A 19,484-nucleotide genomic window follows, 5' to 3' on the forward strand; every position below is an offset into this window, starting at 1 on the left:
GCACACACTTCCATCAAAACCAGGTGTCAGGTACTGCACTATGCTTTGAAGATAGAACAATAAATATGAAAATAAAATAAGGTTCTTCCTCTAGTACTCTAGTGTCAGATATAGATGATAAATAATGAAGTTTTGAAATTTCAAATGATTATTACTATGAAGAAATAAGCAAAAGGTAATACAGTAGAGGAGGGAAGTGAAGTGGAAAGACCGGGTGAAAGCAAAAGAATGGAACAGGGAAGGATTCCCTGAAGAGTTGACAGAACTAGAAATCTGAGTGAAAAAAAAAGAATCAGCTAAAGATCAAGAGGCAAGTACACTACAGACTTCTGCTGAAATCAGCAAAACAAGTGTGAGAACACACTTTATCTGCTGAAAGAACAAAAAGGATGTAGAGATAGGAGAAAATACAGTCAAGTGGAGATTCATGATTAGTTATCCCATAGGCCATGAATGGAGTATAAAATAAGATCCAAACATGCAATGGGAAGTACTGAAGAGTTTTAAACAGGGGTGTGCAAAGGACCTGATTTCTTCTTAAAAGATCATTCTAGCTGCAGTGATGTTAGGCATTAAAGAGAGAGAGTAGGAAGGAGTTTTTAATTTAGGCAATACATGACAATAACTTAGAAAAGGATGGTTTGACAGAAGTCATGAAAAACATAATTAGGATTCTATTTAACAAGATATTTTCCATTTATATATGAGAGTGAACTAACATCTTGTTCCCTCCCAAAAAGCTACTAAAATAATAAAGCAATTTATAAAGGCAAAGCCCCAAAAGGATGAGGAGACCACAGTAAACAAAACAGATCAAGAAAGTTTTGGAAAACAAAAAATGCAAACAGGGGATTACGCAAAAAGCAAAAGAGGGAGTGGATGTGGCTCAGGCTGAGCAGTGACCTCCTGCATACAAGGTCTGGGGTTCAATCCCCAGTCCTCAAAAAAACCTAAAAAAACCCAAAACAAAACAAAACAAAAAAGCAATGGAGGGAAACGGACTTTGGCCCAGTGGTTAGGGCGTCCGTCTACCACATGGGAGGTCCGCGGTTCAAACCCCGGGCCTCCTTGACCCGTGTGGAGCTGGCCCATGCGCAGTGCTGATGCGCGCAAGGAGTGCCGTGCCACGCAAGGGTGTCCCCGCGTGGGGGGCCCCACGCGTAAGGAGTGCGCCCATGAGGAGAGCCGCCCAGCGTGAAAAGAAAGAGCAGCCTGCCCAGGAATGGCGCCGCCCACACTTCCCGTGCGGCTGATGACAACAGAAGCGGACAAAGAAACAAGACGCAGCAAATAGACACCAAGAACAGACAACCAGGGGAGGGGGGGGGGAATTAAATAAATAAATAAATCTTAAAAAAAAAAAAAAAAAAAAAAAAAAGCAATGGAATACATCCTGAGGAACTGTGTTAAAAATTCAAGATGTGGAAGTATCAGGCTCCTTGAGAAGTTAAAGGTGATGGTTAAGGTTGATAACAAGGTTCAATTGAAAACCTGCACATGAATCTGGTTCAAAATCCTTACCCAAAGAGCCAAAATACGGGAATTAAGAAACCGAGCCACAGAAGATCTGCATTTGAGAACCTGAATCACAGATGCCCTGTATTACCTCTCAGGCTTATTTGAAGCATTTTGTCTTGAGAAAATGAATGGTACAAGAGAGAAGACCTATATGTAATATTTGAGAACCACCAAAGAAGGCAATCACCTAGTACAATCTAATGGAAACAAGTATCAGGTCTTTAATGAGAATCAGCAATTTCATCTTAGAAATTTATCACAAGAAATAATATGTGAGAGCAAAGATTTATTAGCTAAAGAGATGTTCAATGCAGTACTATTAATAAAAAAGCACTGGAAACAATTCATTCCAACAGTCCCCTCTCCCAAAATACCAAAATCAAATGTCATTTTAATTCCCCTATCCATCAATTCCTGCTAAGATAATATGCTAGGTGAATAATAGTTTAGTATAGTAATTCTCAAGTTCTGAATGGTGAAATGATTCCTACAGCAATATACAGTCATGAAGAAAAGAATAGTTAAATACTATGATACATTCATATACTAAAAAGGAAAATAATGACAAAGTATGATACACATAATATATGTGAAATGGAAAGAAGGCGAAGAGTATATACAGCCAACACATAGGGCTAAGTCTTTTGTTTATATAATTTCCTAAAATGAAAATACATTACTTAGTCAATAAAACTGTTTAAAAGATAATAATTCATGAAAAGTAGATAAACCGGCCATAAAAAAAATTTTAGACTAAATGATATTTCAGTGTAAAATATATATATATATATATAAAGCTTAAGAAACTAGTAAATTTGTGTCTGTGCAAAATCTATAGATTATTCTTCTCAAGCTGATTTCTTCAAGTCAAATAAGTATTTCAAATAGAGACAAAGTAAAATGTAAAGGTATAACTGAACCACAAATAAAAGATTTCTTAATCAGTTATCCATATTCTTGCCACTATCACCTTGAGTAGCATTTGTAAACTAAGTCAATAAACATATTTTAAAAATCCATATTCAGATATCACCTTTAGCAAAAGACCTGCATTTTCAGTGCTATATATTTAAACACATTCATATTTCCTAAATTAAGAAAGCATTGTATTAGGAAATTCTAAGCATTAAATATTAAATCTCAGATAAAACAAAATTTACCTTAAGCATTTAAAATATGAGAATTACACCGGGAAAATACCATCTAGCAAAGCGTGAGAGACAGTAAAAACAAACAGTATGTCCCCAAACAGGGAAATCTCTACTTGACAAAAATGTTGTCATTTAGAATATTAGGTATTATGAGATGAGTATAAAATACTGAAAAAAAACAGGATATAAAAATTCATATATACAATCATAATTAGCTAAAATTATAAACTAGAAAGTAATAAATGCAAAATCTACTTTATAATGGTTCAGGCAAATGCGCCAGTAGAATAGACCCATGCATATACAGGAACTAAGTATGACAGAAATAGCATCTCACAACTATAGTAATAAATGACAGCCTTAGTCATTAACTGATTAATCATTATCAACAAATGGTAGGGGAACATTTTACTATTGCTCTGAAAAAAATTAGATTCCTACATCATACCATAAACAAAAATTTCACATGAATAAAACTATTTTATAAGGAACAAAGCTATAAAAAGAAGCATATTTATAGTTATGAGTTGGGGCCATCGTAAGTATATCCAGAAATCCCAAAATCTATAAAAGCAAAAAAGAGAGATTTTACTACATATTACTACATAAAAGAACCAAATAGAAAAATGGCCAAAGGATATGAGCAGGGAATTTGTAAGAGAAATAAAATGGCTAATAAATATTTTTATCTGAGTGAACAAGGAAATAATTTTTAAAAATCAGGCATGGAAAAATTTAAAACATCACTAGTATTCAGTGTGGGCAAGGATGTGTAGGAAAAGATGCCCTCCTAATGCAAGAAATTTAAAAAGGCAGAGCCTTTTGGAGTGCTTGAATACACTATCAAAACCTAAACACATTATGTCTTTGTACAAGTTCTTCTACTTTATCGAGACTCAATCCTGCAGATATACTTGCACACAACTTTGCAAACCTGCACCAGCAGGATATTCTCTATAGCCACTCAGCTATAATGCACAAAACTGTGAGCAACTTGATCACCTCAGGACAGACTAATATTATACTAAACTATATTCATACTACGAATACTATATAATCATTTTTTAAAATGAGGAATGTAGCAATTTGATGTTATTGATGAATTCCAAAAAGAAATGTTGGATTATTTCTGTAAACTGGTCTTTTCCTCTGGGCATATTAGATTATATTGGATTCAGAGGTTTACTTGATTAAGTAATCGAGTAGGTGTGCCAGTAGGGCATTTAGTCCCCACCTCTTGGTGGGTGGGGACTCACAGATAAAAGACATGGCAAAGGACAGAGTAGGAGGGTTTTTAATGTTGGAGTTTTGATGTTGGGAGTTTGATGCTGGGAGTTTGATGCTGAAATCTTACACTGGAGCCCAGGAAAGTAAGCACACAAAGGAAAGAGAAGCAGGCCTTTGGAAGAGAGGAAACCAGGAAGCCTGAACCCTGGCAGAGGTCAGCAAACATCTTGCCCCAACACGTGGAAATAGACTTTGGTAACAGAAGTAGCCTATGCTTTATGGCCTGGTATCTGTAAGCTCCTACCCCAAATAAACACCCTTTATAAAAGGCTTCTGGTATTTTCCATCAGCACCCGTTTGGCTGACTAATACAAGGAAGATCTAAATGTACTGACATAACATTGCAAAATAGAGAGATTTGTCCTGACCAACTTTCTCATTAGAATGTCTACAACTTGCAACTATGATTTGATTTAGTCTTCAAAGAGCCATCAGACTGTGAATTCCAATTGTCTAAATTGTCTATGGATACAAAAGCAATCTGAAATAGATCACTGTACTCTAAAATAAATAGGGAATTTATAAATAATATGTTTACCTTTTAAATAACACGTCTCAAATGACTTTTTTTTTTTTTTTAAAGAGGTACCAGGGATTGAACCCAGGACCTCATATATGGGAAGCAGGCACTCAATCACTGGGCTATACCCGCTCCACTCAAATGTATATTTTTAAATGAAAAGAAAATTCTTAGAAAGCATGTTTCTTTACACCAACTGTATCGTGTACAAGAACAGAGAAAGGACATTAGCTTATCAAATACAGAAGCATTTCTGGCCTCTATCTTGCTTACTCTCCAAAATTATAAAAATCAAAATGTAATTTTAATTCCTCTATCTACGTATGCCTTCTAAGACAATAAGCTAGATGAACACTATATTTAAGTACTTTCAACTTCTGAATGGTGAAATGGGTCCCACAGCAATTTATGAAAAGGATTTGGTGAATATAAACTGAATTTATTAATAGCCTAATTTAGAAGTCATTTCTCAGTAATCAACTAAAGTTAGTCTCAAGTTCCAAAAATAATGATTAACAATTCCCAAAGTTTTTTCAAAATACTTCATACTTTCATTCACTAGGAATATTGGCCCCTTTAAGTATAAAACAGTCAATTCCTAAACTGACTCTTTAAATTTATGACCCATTTTCAAGCCAAAAAAAAACAAAACTAATGACAGCAATACCTGTGTAATTATAGTTGACATTCAAAGATGCATAATTAAAAATGATTTGATATCACAGTTAATATGGAAAATATAAACCTGTCTGCCTCAACTTCAAAGTGACGCCACCTACTTTACAAAAAGTCTAAATATATCAAATTATATAACAAACATATCAAATTACATCAAAAAATTTCACATCTTCTAACAAAGCAATCACTTAGTTCCAAATGACAATTTAGAAAGAGTTTTGTGGAATAATACCTAAATTTATATAGAGATTAATATATTTCTTTCCTTGTAAAAAATACTCAACATAATTTAGGTTATTTCTTTATAACATGAAAAAAATCCATGCATTCCTATAACAGTTTATTTCAAGACAATGATTACCTCTGAGGAGGGAGGGAAGAGAAAGGGTTGGAGAGAGAGAGTTTTAGCTTTTGCTGTAATCTTTCATTATTTTAATTTAAAAATGAAAGCAAACATGTCTTTTTGATGTAACACACTGATTTTAGAGGCAAATTCCTTGACTGCTAAAGAATTCACCAGTTGTTTGGACAAGTTATTTAATCTTCCCATACCTAAGGTTCCTCAGCTATAAAATGTGGATAAGAATACGTCCTATTCTATAGGATTGGTATTAGTATTAAATGAGTTAATATACAAGAAGTGCTTAGAACAGTACCTGATACATGGTAAATGTTATTATACCATCACTATCATGAACTATGCAAACAGGAGGGGAGGCAATGGTGAAAGAATGGGAAATCTGTTCTATTTCCTACACTTATATTTTAAACATAAATTCTCCTTCAGTAACCAATGATCAATGAACAATATCGTGAGAAAGCAATATAAGGTAGAATAATAGTTTGTCTTCTCTTCAATTTTCAAAAACATGAGGCAATACAGGCTTTGGAGTTTGAAATTTATTTTTAGCAGGAAGAATATGCTAATGGCTGATGACATCACTAGAAGACACGCCCATGTCCAATACCTGCAACAGAAGCTCGATAGAAGTTAAAGAAACCATACCAAAAGACTAAAGACAAAAACTGTATGTAACATTACTTACCTTTAATTCTGGTAACAAGAAAATAAGTAACAATATTAGTTTAAGATTAAAGTTTCATCACAAGGTAAAAACCTGGCAGGTTGGCTATCAAATTTGTCTTTTTAAAAAAATATCATCTTTTCCTTTTTTCTTTCTTCATAGGCATGGGCAAACTCTCCAAAGAGTAGAGTGTTAACAACTATCCTCGGAGGGTCCATGTGTGAGGAGAGGAAGAACAATTTAAGAGATGAGAATTTGGGTTGGGGAAACTTTGTTGTTGATACTTAAGTAGCTGCTCTCACAGATAGTAACAGGTATCTGTACAAATTTACAGTGAATTGTCTCTAAAGGGATCCAGACAACTTAGAAATTCTATGTACTATTAGAATAAGAAATAGTGATAGCAATAAAACAATTTCAGTGAAAACTAGGATACTGAAATTCTTTTAAATAAGACCAAATCTAACTCTTGCATCTCTGACCATTGCTACTATGCTCAAAAGAAACATGATACTATTTCTTTTCTTATCCCCTGCATCCCCAGACTTCTCATCAACAATATCAATCACTACTCAATTTAGCTAAAGGAGCAATGATGTATACCTAAGGATGTGTGAGAGTCCAGGACATGGTGGCCTTAATTAAACACCAGAAGCAGTGGTGGAACAAGGAAGTTATTTGAAAATTACCCTCCCCAGCAAAGTCAATGGTTTATGGGGCAGTGACACTGGGGAATAGCATATTCACAACAAATTCAATGCTCCCAAAAAAGTCTTTTTATTTCTTAATTTTATACCTAAAAGATTCCATTTACTTGGAATACAAATTAATAAATCCAACTATATATGTAAGTTAACACCAGACTTTACACCAACTGCTATTTTCTCATTTTTGTTCATGAAGATAGGGGTTTAAACGAAGATAAATTATTATTGCATAAAATTTCACATGAATAACTTAAAAATGCAATCAATCCATCTAATTCCAAATTTCTAGGTTACTTAGGCATGTTAGGCATTTAATTCAGTAGAAGAAAACATATTAATGCAAGGAGCTTACCTGAGCCTCTGTCTCAAAAGGTCTACATACAAAAAAAAATGTGTAATGTGTACATACATTAAGATATTAAAAAATTCCTACCAAAAACTAAATTAAATGAATAAGCACTAAAGAAGGAAAAGGTTACGCACTTCCAATTTATGCTCTTTCTCTGCAAGGGCTTCCTTTTGACAACGGAGAAAATCTGCTAACATTCGAGTAAGTTGCTTCCTATCATCTATTTCTGCTGCCAATCTGCCATTGTAATCTGCCAGCAACATACAAGCATCCTCTACCATTTTAGAAAGCCTTTCTCCAGATTCTTTATCTAAGAAAAGCACAGAATAATAAAATTATTACTCACAAAAATAAGACCATATGCTGTTCACACACCCCATTCCCAAAAAATTAACTTTTTCTTACCTGTTATTTTATCTAGTAGGGATACTTCTTGGACTTCCACAGGCAAAGAAGCTATCCTCTGATGAACTGCCGCATCACCTGAAGCTGCATTTTCTAGATCTTGTAATGCTCTAACAAGATCTAGGGTCTAAATAAATTACACAATTTCAGAACCAACATAGATGAAGCTTAAGCAGAAATACAAAAGACATGGAATTTTCTCATATGCCTTAGTCCTTAAGGGCTATTTACAAGTTCACAGCTTCAAATATAAACCATTTTGGAAAATGGTCCATTTCTTTTATATAGTACAAAAAAGAGGCTACATTATGCTAGTTGTTGGAAATATAACTGAGAGAAGATCCTAAATCTTGAGTTCACAAGCTCCAGTGGGGAGACAAAGAATGTAAAAATAATTATCTGATAATATGAGGTAAGTGAAGGATTTATCATGCCAAATACATGCAGTGAGGTAGAAAGGAAATGTAGCTTATAACCTCAACCTGAATAGAAATTTTAAGTATGATATATTCATTATATTATCACTGTACATTAGAAAAAAATATTAAATTGGACATAGAAGAGAGGAGAATATAACACAGAAGAGCTTCCCATATAGCATTTCTAAATGATGTAACCAAAGCACAAGATGAATGTAGTTTTGGATTTAAATATCAGATCTTCAACTACACTAAAGTTTGTTAATAAGACCACTGAAATATTACAAAGTTCCATATAACTGATGACTAATATTATGGAATGCTTATCCAGTACACAAATTATTTGATCTTATTAAAATATTTTAGTTGCACTCTTCTTTTCAAACCAGTTATGATTGAGAGGGAAGGGCAATTCTTTGCTGGTGATTTCATATAAATGTCTATAAAATCATTCCAAAGACAAATGAATAAAATTTTCTTTTTACAAAGATCTATCTCCCTTAAAAAAAAAAACATCTTAGGTTCTGGGACATTAGGAAATTGCATACATACTTAAACATACAGAGTATTACTAATTCTTTGTATATTAAGTTGACATTTACAGCCAGTTATTAATTTTTCTTAAAGCTAGTACCTTACAAAAGTCTATCGCTGATGTATATACCACATAACAAATGATCATAGGTGCTAATGTTTCAAACATTATATTCTTATTTACTTTTCTATATATTTTATTTTTTCACAATAAAACTTTTAAAGAAAGAAATTATGGTCTCTTGGTAAGATTTAACAACATGCACGTGCCTTCCCTAGATGACAATCCACATTCCATGCCACCTGTTCTCTCACTTTCTGTTCTCTATATCTGAAGCTGCTAGTTCTGACAACTTAAAAGGGGGGTAGAGATTGCCCATCTCATCCTACCAATTCTTTATGTAGTAGGCAACCCTTGTAAGACTATTTGTTCAGAACAACTAACTTTTAACTTTGGTTGACCATCTCCACTTTTTTTTATTTTTTAGGAGGTACCAGGGATTGAATCCCAGACCTCGTACATGCGAAGCAGGCATTCAACCACTGAGTTATACGCGCTCCCCTTATTTTATCTAGAATTCTCTAGAATTCCCAAAAGCTGTTGGAGACTCTTGAGCTAGCCTTCATATGTTATATAAGTTTATTTCAAGTTTTTCTGTACTGAATTTTGGATAAATCACACATTACTTTCTTGAAATACAAGAGCTGACAAACTTTTCCTTTAAAGAGCCAAGGAGTAAACATTTTGGCTTTGTGGGCCATACGGTCTCCATCACAACTACTCAACTCTAACTCTGTAGTACAAAAGCAGCCATAGAGAATATGTAGAAGAATGGCTGTGTTGCAATTAAACTTTATTTATGGACAATGAAATTTGAACATGATTTCCTGTATCACAAAATATTCTTCCTCTAATGGACTGAATAATAGTTAGGCAGACAGACAGATGGATGGGTTGAAGATTGGTGAACAGACAGAATGATACAGCAAACGTGGCAAAATGTTAAAAACTGGTGGATCTGGGTCTAAGGGGAGGGAGGGGTCTGTTGGAGTTCTCTGTATGGGGTTTGCATTGTTTTTGTAAGTCCTGTAAGTCTGAAAGCTTTTCAAACTAAAAAGTTTAAAACTAAATATATATATAATGATTATTATTTGTTTTTTCCCCCAACCATTTAAAAAAACCATCATTAGCTCATGGGCCATATAAAAACAGGAAGTGGGCCTGATTTGGCCGGCAGGCTGTAGGTGGCTAGCACCTGTTCTAATCCATTATTCCTTTGATCCTAAGTATCTAGTCTAGAGTTTGTCTTGCAAATTAGTTTTTTATTTCCATGACTATATTTTCGATGTCCAGAAATTCTATTTTTTAAAATATATTTAAATGATCTTGTTTCCTTTTTGCCTTAAGTTTCTTTTATCTTACTTGAGGATATGAATCCATACAACTTTTTATTCTTTTAAAAATATATATATTTATTTATTTATTTTATTCCTCCCTGCCTCCCTCCCCATCCCAGTTGTCTGTTCTCTGTGTCTATTTGCTGGGTGTTCTTCTTTGTCCGCTTCTGTTGTTGTCAGTGGCACAGGAATCTGTGTTTCTTTTTGTTGCGTCATCTTGCTGTGTCAGCTCTCCCCGTGTGTGGCGCCATTCCTGGGCAGGGAACTTTCTTTCACACTTGGCGGCTCTCCTTATGGGGTGCACTCCTTGCGTGTGGGGCTCCCCTACTCGGGGACACCCCTGCGTGGCAGGGCACTCCTTGCGCGCATCAACACTGCATGTGGGCCAGCTCTACATGGGTCAAGGAGACCCGGAGTTTGAACCGCGGACCTCCCATATGGTAAACGGACGCCCTAACCACTGGACCAAGTTTGCTTCCCTACATACAACTTTAAAGTCATTTTCAGTGTTTTTTACTTTCATTTTGTCTGAATTTAATTAATATCCCAATTAGTTTTATTGCCTTTTTCAACAGCTACTTTTTCTTAGGTGTTTTGCATTTTCTGAGCTCTCTCTTACTTCCCCACAAAACTCCCTCATTCACCTCACTGCTGCTAACCACTCTCAGCATATCAATTTCATACTGGCCTCCCACTTGGCCCCCCAGCTCTACCAATTGATAACCCATTCACAGTGATGATTCAAGCTCTTATCAATGGTGACCATGTCAACTTCAGCATTCCAGTCATTGAGTAAAGAGGTAGATTGGCTCAATTTTCTGGCTGAGAACCTTGGTCTAATTCCTCCTGTTTCAGTATTTGGACTGATATGAAGTCACAGTTTTAGGCAGTGATTGGCTGCATCTTTCTTTCAAGCTCCTTTCATGGGGGAAAGCCCCAACCAGTCTTCAGTTTCATGCACTGAGTTTAGGTCCAGTCCTCCACATCCTGTGGAGTGCTCTGAGTAATTGTCACCCTACTGATTTCTGGCAACCCATGTTTACTTTTGGATCATAACTCAGAAGGAAACAGGCTTTGGCCCAGCATACTGAGTTGTGTTTTTTGCACCACTTTTATCTTAGGGAACATTATTTACCCTGTTCTAGAGTACTGCTATGGCTTCATTTTCTCCTTTTAAATTTTATCTCCTATATGTTTCTGACAGAAAAGGAGGAGTCTTAAAGATTCAATGCCCACTTAATTAAAAGTTTAGAATATCCCTCTGAAATTCATCTGATGGTTACTGAATGTTATTTTGTACCAACCTGGGAAATGTGGGGTATTAAAATAAATATTCTTAAGCCCTCCATATTATTCCATAGAACTGTACAGCTCTATATAGTTTTACACAACTGTATGAATACAGTCATACATTCCAAATACTATCAAAATAATAATAATATGGTTTTAAGTTTTTAGTTTGAAATATTTTCAAACTTACAGGACAGTTACAAAAACACTAAATTATATTTACATGTTTAAAGCAAAGAAGACTTAAAATGACAGTATTTATCTCTAAGACTTGAATAAAATATTATATAATGTTCTATTTATTTAAAAGTAAACTATTTAAGCAGAGTTCTTGCTAGACCTAATCACACTCAGCAATTAGTAATCCTCTATGTAAAATTATTGCCTAGTATACACAACATATTGCATTAAACATAAGCAAATAACCAGAAAATAAAGAGATATGTGCTACACATATAGCTTGTCATGCACCTAAAATTAAAATTAAAATCAATTAACAGAAGTAAAACATCAAAATTAATAAAGGTTAACGGCCATACAAAGTAAAAGCAATGTATCTCTTAACAAAGAAAGTCTTCTACCTGAGGTGGTTCACTTGGTGATCCCAGGGAGGAACAGTTTTCATTTTCATCCACCTTTATCTGTTCATAAGTTCGCTTCCTAGGTTTTTTATCACCATCTAAATCAAAAAACATTTAAGTTTTAATAAAAGAATACATTTTATTGACATGATCATGATAAACGATTACATACTTACACAGAGCTTGTTTAAGTTGTTCTAATACATCATTTTCATAAACAGACCTTTCTTCCCAAATAGATAATACTCTTCCAAGGTGCTTCTTACAACTTTCATCAGTTTCACTAAAGAAAAAACACAACTATTAGCAGGGAAAAAAGCATAGTGCTATTGAAAAGGTAATAGTAATTTTAAATACAATTAAAAATTCGTTCCCTGAAAAAAAAACCCTCCAAAAAGTTTCCCAAGCACCACTATGTGGCCAGAAATTTAGAAGTGAAGTAACCAAGACAGACATATCTTCTGCTTTCCTTAAAAAGCTTATAGACATATTATTAAACAAAAATTTGCAATAAACTTTAAAACTGTAAATCCCCAGCTCTAGGGATTCCAAAGAAGACTTTTAGTCTAACTGGGGCGTAACATAGGCTAAGTAAGGGAGGCTTTCTAAGAAATGATTTTTTTATTTCATTCAAAAATGTTTATTGACCAAGGCACTATATCCTTAACACTGGGGTACCAAAGTGAATACAACTGACAAATGGGAGTTTTATGGCAGGAATTGTTTATAAATGCTACAAAAGAGAACAAGGTGTTAACAGAGAGCTGATCCAGTTTAAGAGGGTATAGAAGGTTATTGGAGAATGTTATATTTAATCTGAGACCTGAAGACTGGATTTACAGGGAAGCAGGGAATAGGCGACTACTCCCAACTACTTCCTGCCTCCTTTATAACTACTGCTGTAATACTAAGCCACTATTATCTATTGCCTGGATTATTTCAACAGTCTTCTCACTGGTCTCAGGCTTCTTTCACTCTGCTCTTTACAAAGTAACCTACTAATGTAAATCAGATCGTGCTGCTCTCAATCCTCCAACAACCACCTATCATACCAAGAACAAAAACCAAATCCTTACCCTGGGCCGTATGGCCAATATACCGTTTCCTGGCTACCTCTCAGTCTGCACTCACCAATACCTTCTCCTGTACTGATCTCCTTGCTGATCCTCAAACATGCCTAGCACATAGATGTCTCATTCCTTTTGCAAGCCATTCCTCTCCCCTAGAATGCTTCCCCCTAGAGTCAAGCAGTTCATATCATCCTTTTTTCCTAGTCTCCATTCAAATACCACCTCCCCAAAGTATCATTCTTTACCACACAAAATAATTGAGCACATTATATCCTCTAGTTCCTTCCCTGCTTTATGCTTCTTCATAGCATTTATCATGATATAATATTTGCTTATCTATTCTAGTTATTACCTGTGTCACCACTGCAATTCAAGCTCCACAAGAACAGAAAACTTTGTTTTGTTCACTATTGTATCCTCAGGGCCTAGCCCTTACTAGGCACCCTGTAAATATTTTATTGAATTCTAGAAATAGGTAACATTAAAAAAGCCCGAAAGCAGGGAGAATTAGAAGAGGTTCGGTTAGCATACTGTGCAGACTACAGACTGTAAGAAATGTGAAGGAAAAATCTGGAGGAAGGCAGAGTCATGAAGGAACATATCTAGCTCGGGAATTTAGACTTGATTAGGACAAATGAGAATCACCAAAAGCAAAGGAGTATTATGATCAGCTCTGCAATTCAGACTACAAGTTTTAAAATGGATTACACATACAGAGGCAGAAAGCTCAGCTGGAGAAGAGTGCAATTACACAGACAAGATGTTATGGTAACTGAAATGGAAGGAAATCCGAGGAACCTAGAGAACATGTTCTACATGGAATATGAGGAATGAAGGAGAAAGAGTTTTTTGACAGAGAGCAAGGACATAATTAGTTCAGAATCAGACAAAGTGAGTTTGAGATGTCTGGGAGAGTACTAATAAGAAATGGCAATAGGTATTAGATATACATGTCTGGAAACAGAAAAGGCATCTGAACTGGAGTGTAAGATTTGAGTCAGTAGGATATATGTAATAACTAAAGACATGCAGTGTAAAAAATCACATCACCCCGAAGGCAAGTGAAGAATAACAAAAGAGGATCTTAGGACTAAGATAAATACCAAAATAAATACAAAATTTGAAAAGGTTGTAGAAGACAATATCTAAATTGAAGAGTAAATAATACTTAAGAAAGCGATACACACCAGTTTTTCACTCTGTGACTTTTTAAAAAAGTATCTACTGTGACTAAAACTTCAAGATTTGTGGTGAGTAGACTGTATCACTGAACATGGATCATCATCATTCACTACTGAAGTTGATAATTTAGATGTATTTAATATCTACCCCAATTTAATGTTTACCCAGTAATCTACCACATATTTGCATGTAAAAAGGACAAAAGCCAAAGTATAGGCTTCCATATTCAGAATTTTCTGTAGCAAAAATTTTCAACAAATTTAAAATTATTTTAAATAAATTATTCCCAAATTATTTTAAATACCAATATGGAGGAAAAGGGTACCAAGTTTATCCAGAAATATGAAAGATTGATAGTTTTATAAGAACACAAATTTTCAATGCAACACCTTCATTCATTCTTATCGAAGGCCATTCCAATACGGACGTTACTCCTGATCTCTTAAAGGAAAGCTATGATTCAAGTACTCTAAATATCCAACTTAGCCACAGTTCAAAACATTTTTTCCTCCACAGAAAGCATTTAATACATTAACAAACACCATTTACATTTTACAAAAAGTAGGTCTTTTCAAACAAAAGCTTCAAAGAAACATCTTCCGTGAGGTTTTTTTGTTTTAATGGGTTAAGGCAAATTTTAGCAAAAGGACAAATTGTGCTTTTAAAACATTACCTAGTACCCAGGACAATTATCATACCTTGAAACATGCTTAAAAGCCTCCACTATAACTGGTGCAAAATCTTTTGTAAACTCCGGCCCCTTCCTTTTGCTGTTCTGAATGACATCATTGGCTAGGTAGAGAAAAGTAAGCTTCCTGTTTGGTTTAGCTGAAAAAAATAAAAAATAAAAAAATCTACTTAAAATATTCTCACTTAACTTGGACAAACTTTCTCATTTCCCAAAAATTAAGCATTTTGAGAACTACAATAAACCTACTGACCTATGTGTATCATGTTCAATCCTAGCTTCCTAACTCTACTACCAAATATTTCAATCAAGTCACTGCTGCTAAACTTACCAGAAAACTATTCTTGGCCTTCTGGAAACTGATCATGTGAGAAAAAAGAGAACGATAGGGGCAAGAAGTAAGGTCAATAGTAGATCTTTCTGTCTCCTTGGCATTTGTACAAAATCACCCAAATAATTTACCCTTGATTACCACCATTCGACACTCACACAAGCAAATAGTTTTATATACTGAAACCCAAATGTCTGTGTAAAAAAAACCACATCTCTGGGATTCTACTCTATTCTAAATTTTATTAAAACCATTACAAACTAAATGAAACATAGCTATTTAAAATAAGATGATTTGTCATTTCATTAAGATGGTACCTTAAATACCAAATTGAATTTGATGGTTTTAATACCCATGTTGATTCAATATCAATGTTATCATGAAACAACAAAAGAGCATAAAATGTAAAATAGGTTGAACAAGACATTAAACAACTACATATTTTTTGTTTATGAAAAATATTTGCCAAGTTAAGAGAATAAATGTTAGGGACACCAACCAGTTGGGCAAAGCTTAGGTTTTTTTCTCCCTCTTTGGATAACACAGCCTTGAATAACTGAATTCACCTTGACAAAAACATGCCCCTACTCACTATATTCCGTAAGTGTAATTATTCTTCTAAGGAAGCAGACAAGATTTCAACAATTGGGGGCCAGAGTTCATTTTACTGATTACAGTGTTAAGTGGCATAGTCAACAAACATAACTCGCATAAGATCATAAGCTTAAGAAAAATTTACTTGGTTGAATATAATCTTTTATACTATTTTCATAATATAAGTTTACTAAAATTAAACTTGAATCATTCAAAATAGTATAATTTTTTTAATAACAGCATACCTTGTGGCATCCATTTTATAATGGTGTAGGGGATTTATGGTCAGGTCCAAACAGCCAGTATACTATCCATGTGAGCCAGCTTACTGGTTTTAAAACAAAAAAATCCTCTAGATTTAAGTATTCAATTTAAAAAGTTAAGCATTCTATAATATTAAAAAGCCACTTTTGAGTTCACATCTTCATGAGGGGAAACTAGAGACCCAAATTTATTACAAGAAACTATAAAATACTGAGTCACAACTGATCAGACTTTACAGACCTGTGCCATATCACTGCATAGTGTGATTTCCTGTTTAACTTCGCTACCTGCCCTTTTCAAGCTTTTGAAAGTCACTAGCAGGAAGCAGATATGGCTCAACTGATAAGAGCGTCTGCCTACCATATAGGAGGTCCAGGATTTGGTTCCCAGGGCCTCCTGGTCCATGCAGTGAGCTGGCCCACGTGCAGTGCTGCCGTGCACAAGGAGTGCTATGCCACACAGGGGTGCCTCCCGCGTGGGATGCCCTATGCACAAGAAGTGCACCCCGCAAGGAAAGCCGCCCCACCTGATAGAAGCGCAGCGTGCCCAGGAGTGACACCGCACACACGGAGAGCTGATGCAACAAGATGATGGAACAAAAAGAGACACTGATTCCCAGTGCCACCTGACAAGAATGCAAGCGGACACAGAAGAACAAGTGGACACGGTGAATGGACATAGAGAGCAGACAACCAGGGGCGGGGAGGAGAAGGGGAGAGAAATAAATAAAAAATAAATCTTTAAACAAAAAAAGAGAAAGTCACTGGCATGGAATAATAAGGAAGAGATGGCAAAAACAAAAAACCAACTTCTGGTTCTCTACCTTCTTGTTTGCCTAGATAAGTCAAAGCATACAGCCAGTTAAGACATCTGGACTCCTTCCTATGAAAGGGATAAGAAGAGAAACTTTCCAAATATTCGACTATCTCTTTTTTACCTCCTCCTACTCTCTCAATTCTATCTATAAGAAAAGCTCCTATTATTCAAGGACCTGCCTTCCTAGCATCAAAATGAGTTGAGAAATTCAAATTTTTATAACTGTCTAATTGGGAAACTCCCTACAGTTCCTTTGAATGGGTACCTGAACCAATAGGCTCCTTTTCATAATAATGAAAATGTTTATGTGCTACACACTAGTCTAAGCACTTCATATGTATTACCTACTGCAATCCATACTACCTGAGGTACCATTATTATGGCCCATTTGGTAGCTGAACAAACAGATATCAAAAAGTTTAAGCACAATTTGCCTACAATGAAATAGTTCGGAAAGGATTAAGCTAGGATTTGAATCCAAGCAGTCCAGCTCCAAAACATTCCCTCTTAACAACTGGACTATGTCTCCTGTCGTAAGTCATTATCTATCTGTTGAGCAGATTTAGTAGCAGCTCAATCAAAATATTTTAAGAATGTCACTTAAATCCACGGATTACTAATTTCTCAAAAAATAATTCAGAATAGCTTCTACAATATACACTGAACATTTACAAGATTCCAAAATATATCTCTAAATATATTCTAAAGGATGAACCTTATACAAGGAGGAAGAGATTTGGTATGGGGTCCAAATACCTAGATTTTATTTTCACACTTTTCCTTGAGGAACTCAGGGTAACTAAGGGAAATAACTAGAAATTGCCATAATGTAAGTACTTCCCCAAATTTTCAAAGAAAAAAAATTTACTCTCACTTAAAACTATGTGTACCCTTCCAGGGAGAAAGTAATAAAGCAATGAAACTAATCACAACAATGCCAGAGGAAAGTGACAAAAATGGTATTCAAACTAATTTTATTAAATTTTAAAATAACAGCAACAAAGATTGTTTTCAAAAAAAAACATAAAAGTTAACAAAAGGGCAAACAGACTATTTCATAATTCCTTAAAGAAATAGCTCTGTTAGCAAAAGAATATAAGGCTAAACGATGGATCTTTGTTCCTATGTTCTGTTGCTCACCAATTTCCTTCCAATGATACCTATTTAAAAATCACTTATTTTTCAAACTTTTCTTTCAATTTAATTAGCATGTATTTAAAGTTCTCTATATGCCAGGGAGCATACTGGGACAGACTAAAAATAATCTTTCCTATGCAGTCAGAGATTGGAAACTCCATGCATACTGGCACATAATAGATAATGTTACTTTTTTTCTAAAATGTTTCCTTTTCTCCTTTAGATAATGTGTCACACCAACACTAGAAGCAATCATAAACATAATATTATATTCCACTGTGTCAGTATGTGTGTGTACTGCTATATATTTTTTTTACCAAAAAGTATAAGTACCATTGAACACATATTATGAGGCACTATTTTCTTAGATCTTACCTCTCTGAGTTAAATTTTAACCTCCTGTGAGTAGTAAGTATAGCTCCTTGTTCTGGGGCCTTGTCTATAAACAGGTTCACACACCCACAGCCACATACACAAAAAATAATAAACTACCAGGCTTCAAAAGGAAATCAGAGTCTGGGTTATTAGACAATAATCATTAAAAAAAATGAAACAAACAGTCAGTGAAAGGACAGAAGAAATGCCATTAGTGTCAGTAGTTCACAATCAGTTTTTAATCTAGTTTCACTTGGTCATGAGCAGAAAGTGGTAGGAGCATTATTTTCTTACATTGTACAGAAGATTCATTTTGATATGTAGATTGACATAGTCTAAATCACACGTGTTCTATGAAGATGAAAATTTTTAATTTTAAATTTAAAGCTACTAGACAACAATGCCGGCAAATACAACAAACAGCTAAAATTTTATTACATTATATGTAAACATAAAAACCTTCTTTTCAGAGGAAGCCTTCTGCCTGGAAAGAAGTAGCAAAAAAACAATAAATATATATATACATATACATACAGGTATACATACACACATACATCAATGGTGGGAATTAGCAGTTTTGCATATCTTACAGCAGAAAATCAGGAGAAAAAGCATCATCTTAAAACAAAAGTCTATTAAAGATTCATTAATAACTGTTGGCCAGCCTCATTTGCCTGGTAAAGTGAATAACTACAGACTAGAATGAGATGTTATACGTGTACAGCAGGCACATATTATGTACTCAAATTTTAACTGTAATTTAATTTTGTTCTATAATTTAGTTGGGTGGAACTATAAGTGTATTTATCCTTAACCAAAAGATAATTTAAAATGATAGTAAGGATCTCATGCCATCATTCAATCAAAGAATGGTAATTATTTTGTACCTTCCATGTTCACAGACACAGCATTAGGTACTAGTAATAAAACAAGACTTATAATAAAGTTCATAAACCCTATTTTAATTCGTAAGTGTAAACGTGCAATGAAACATTAGTGGAAACAACATTCCAGACAGGAGTCCCAGTGCATGATGTCTTTTTAAGTTGTTTTTTTTTTATTTCTCTTTTTTTCTCTCTCATTCTTCTTCTTATTTTCTTTTAAATGCTACATTCAAAAAATATGAGGTCCCCATAACCCCCACCCCACTCATGCCACCCCTCCC

The 19,484-nt window shown here is 34.6% G+C and overlaps 1 protein-coding gene across 4 annotated transcripts in view; it reads right to left on the reverse strand.

The window, feature by feature from the left end:
* The window catches only part of RPRD1A (regulation of nuclear pre-mRNA domain containing 1A), a 69,741-nt gene that overhangs the window by 21,124 nt on the left and 29,133 nt on the right, over positions 1 to 19,484 (reverse strand). Inside the window, exons 2-8 of one of the 4 annotated variants that reach the window (XM_058277146.2) lie at positions 14,813 to 14,942; positions 12,039 to 12,145; positions 11,863 to 11,960; positions 7,641 to 7,767; positions 7,370 to 7,545; positions 7,239 to 7,260; positions 4,898 to 6,122 (exon numbers count right to left, since the gene is read on the reverse strand). In XM_058277146.2, coding sequence (XP_058133129.1) covers positions 7,252 to 7,260; positions 7,370 to 7,545; positions 7,641 to 7,767; positions 11,863 to 11,960; positions 12,039 to 12,145; positions 14,813 to 14,942 — 647 coding nt within the window. In that variant the 3' untranslated portion in view covers positions 4,898 to 6,122; positions 7,239 to 7,251. Of the gene's footprint in view, positions 1 to 4,897; positions 6,123 to 6,932; positions 7,261 to 7,369; positions 7,546 to 7,640; positions 7,768 to 11,862; positions 11,961 to 12,038; positions 12,146 to 14,812; positions 14,943 to 19,484 lie in introns of those variants that run through there. The other 3 variants (XM_012527563.3, XM_058277145.2, XM_004464508.4) reach the window with 3 other exon arrangements.

Source organism: Dasypus novemcinctus, chromosome 16 (genome assembly GCF_030445035.2).
Source record: "Dasypus novemcinctus isolate mDasNov1 chromosome 16, mDasNov1.1.hap2, whole genome shotgun sequence".
Lineage (NCBI taxonomy): Eukaryota > Metazoa > Chordata > Mammalia > Cingulata > Dasypodidae > Dasypus > Dasypus novemcinctus.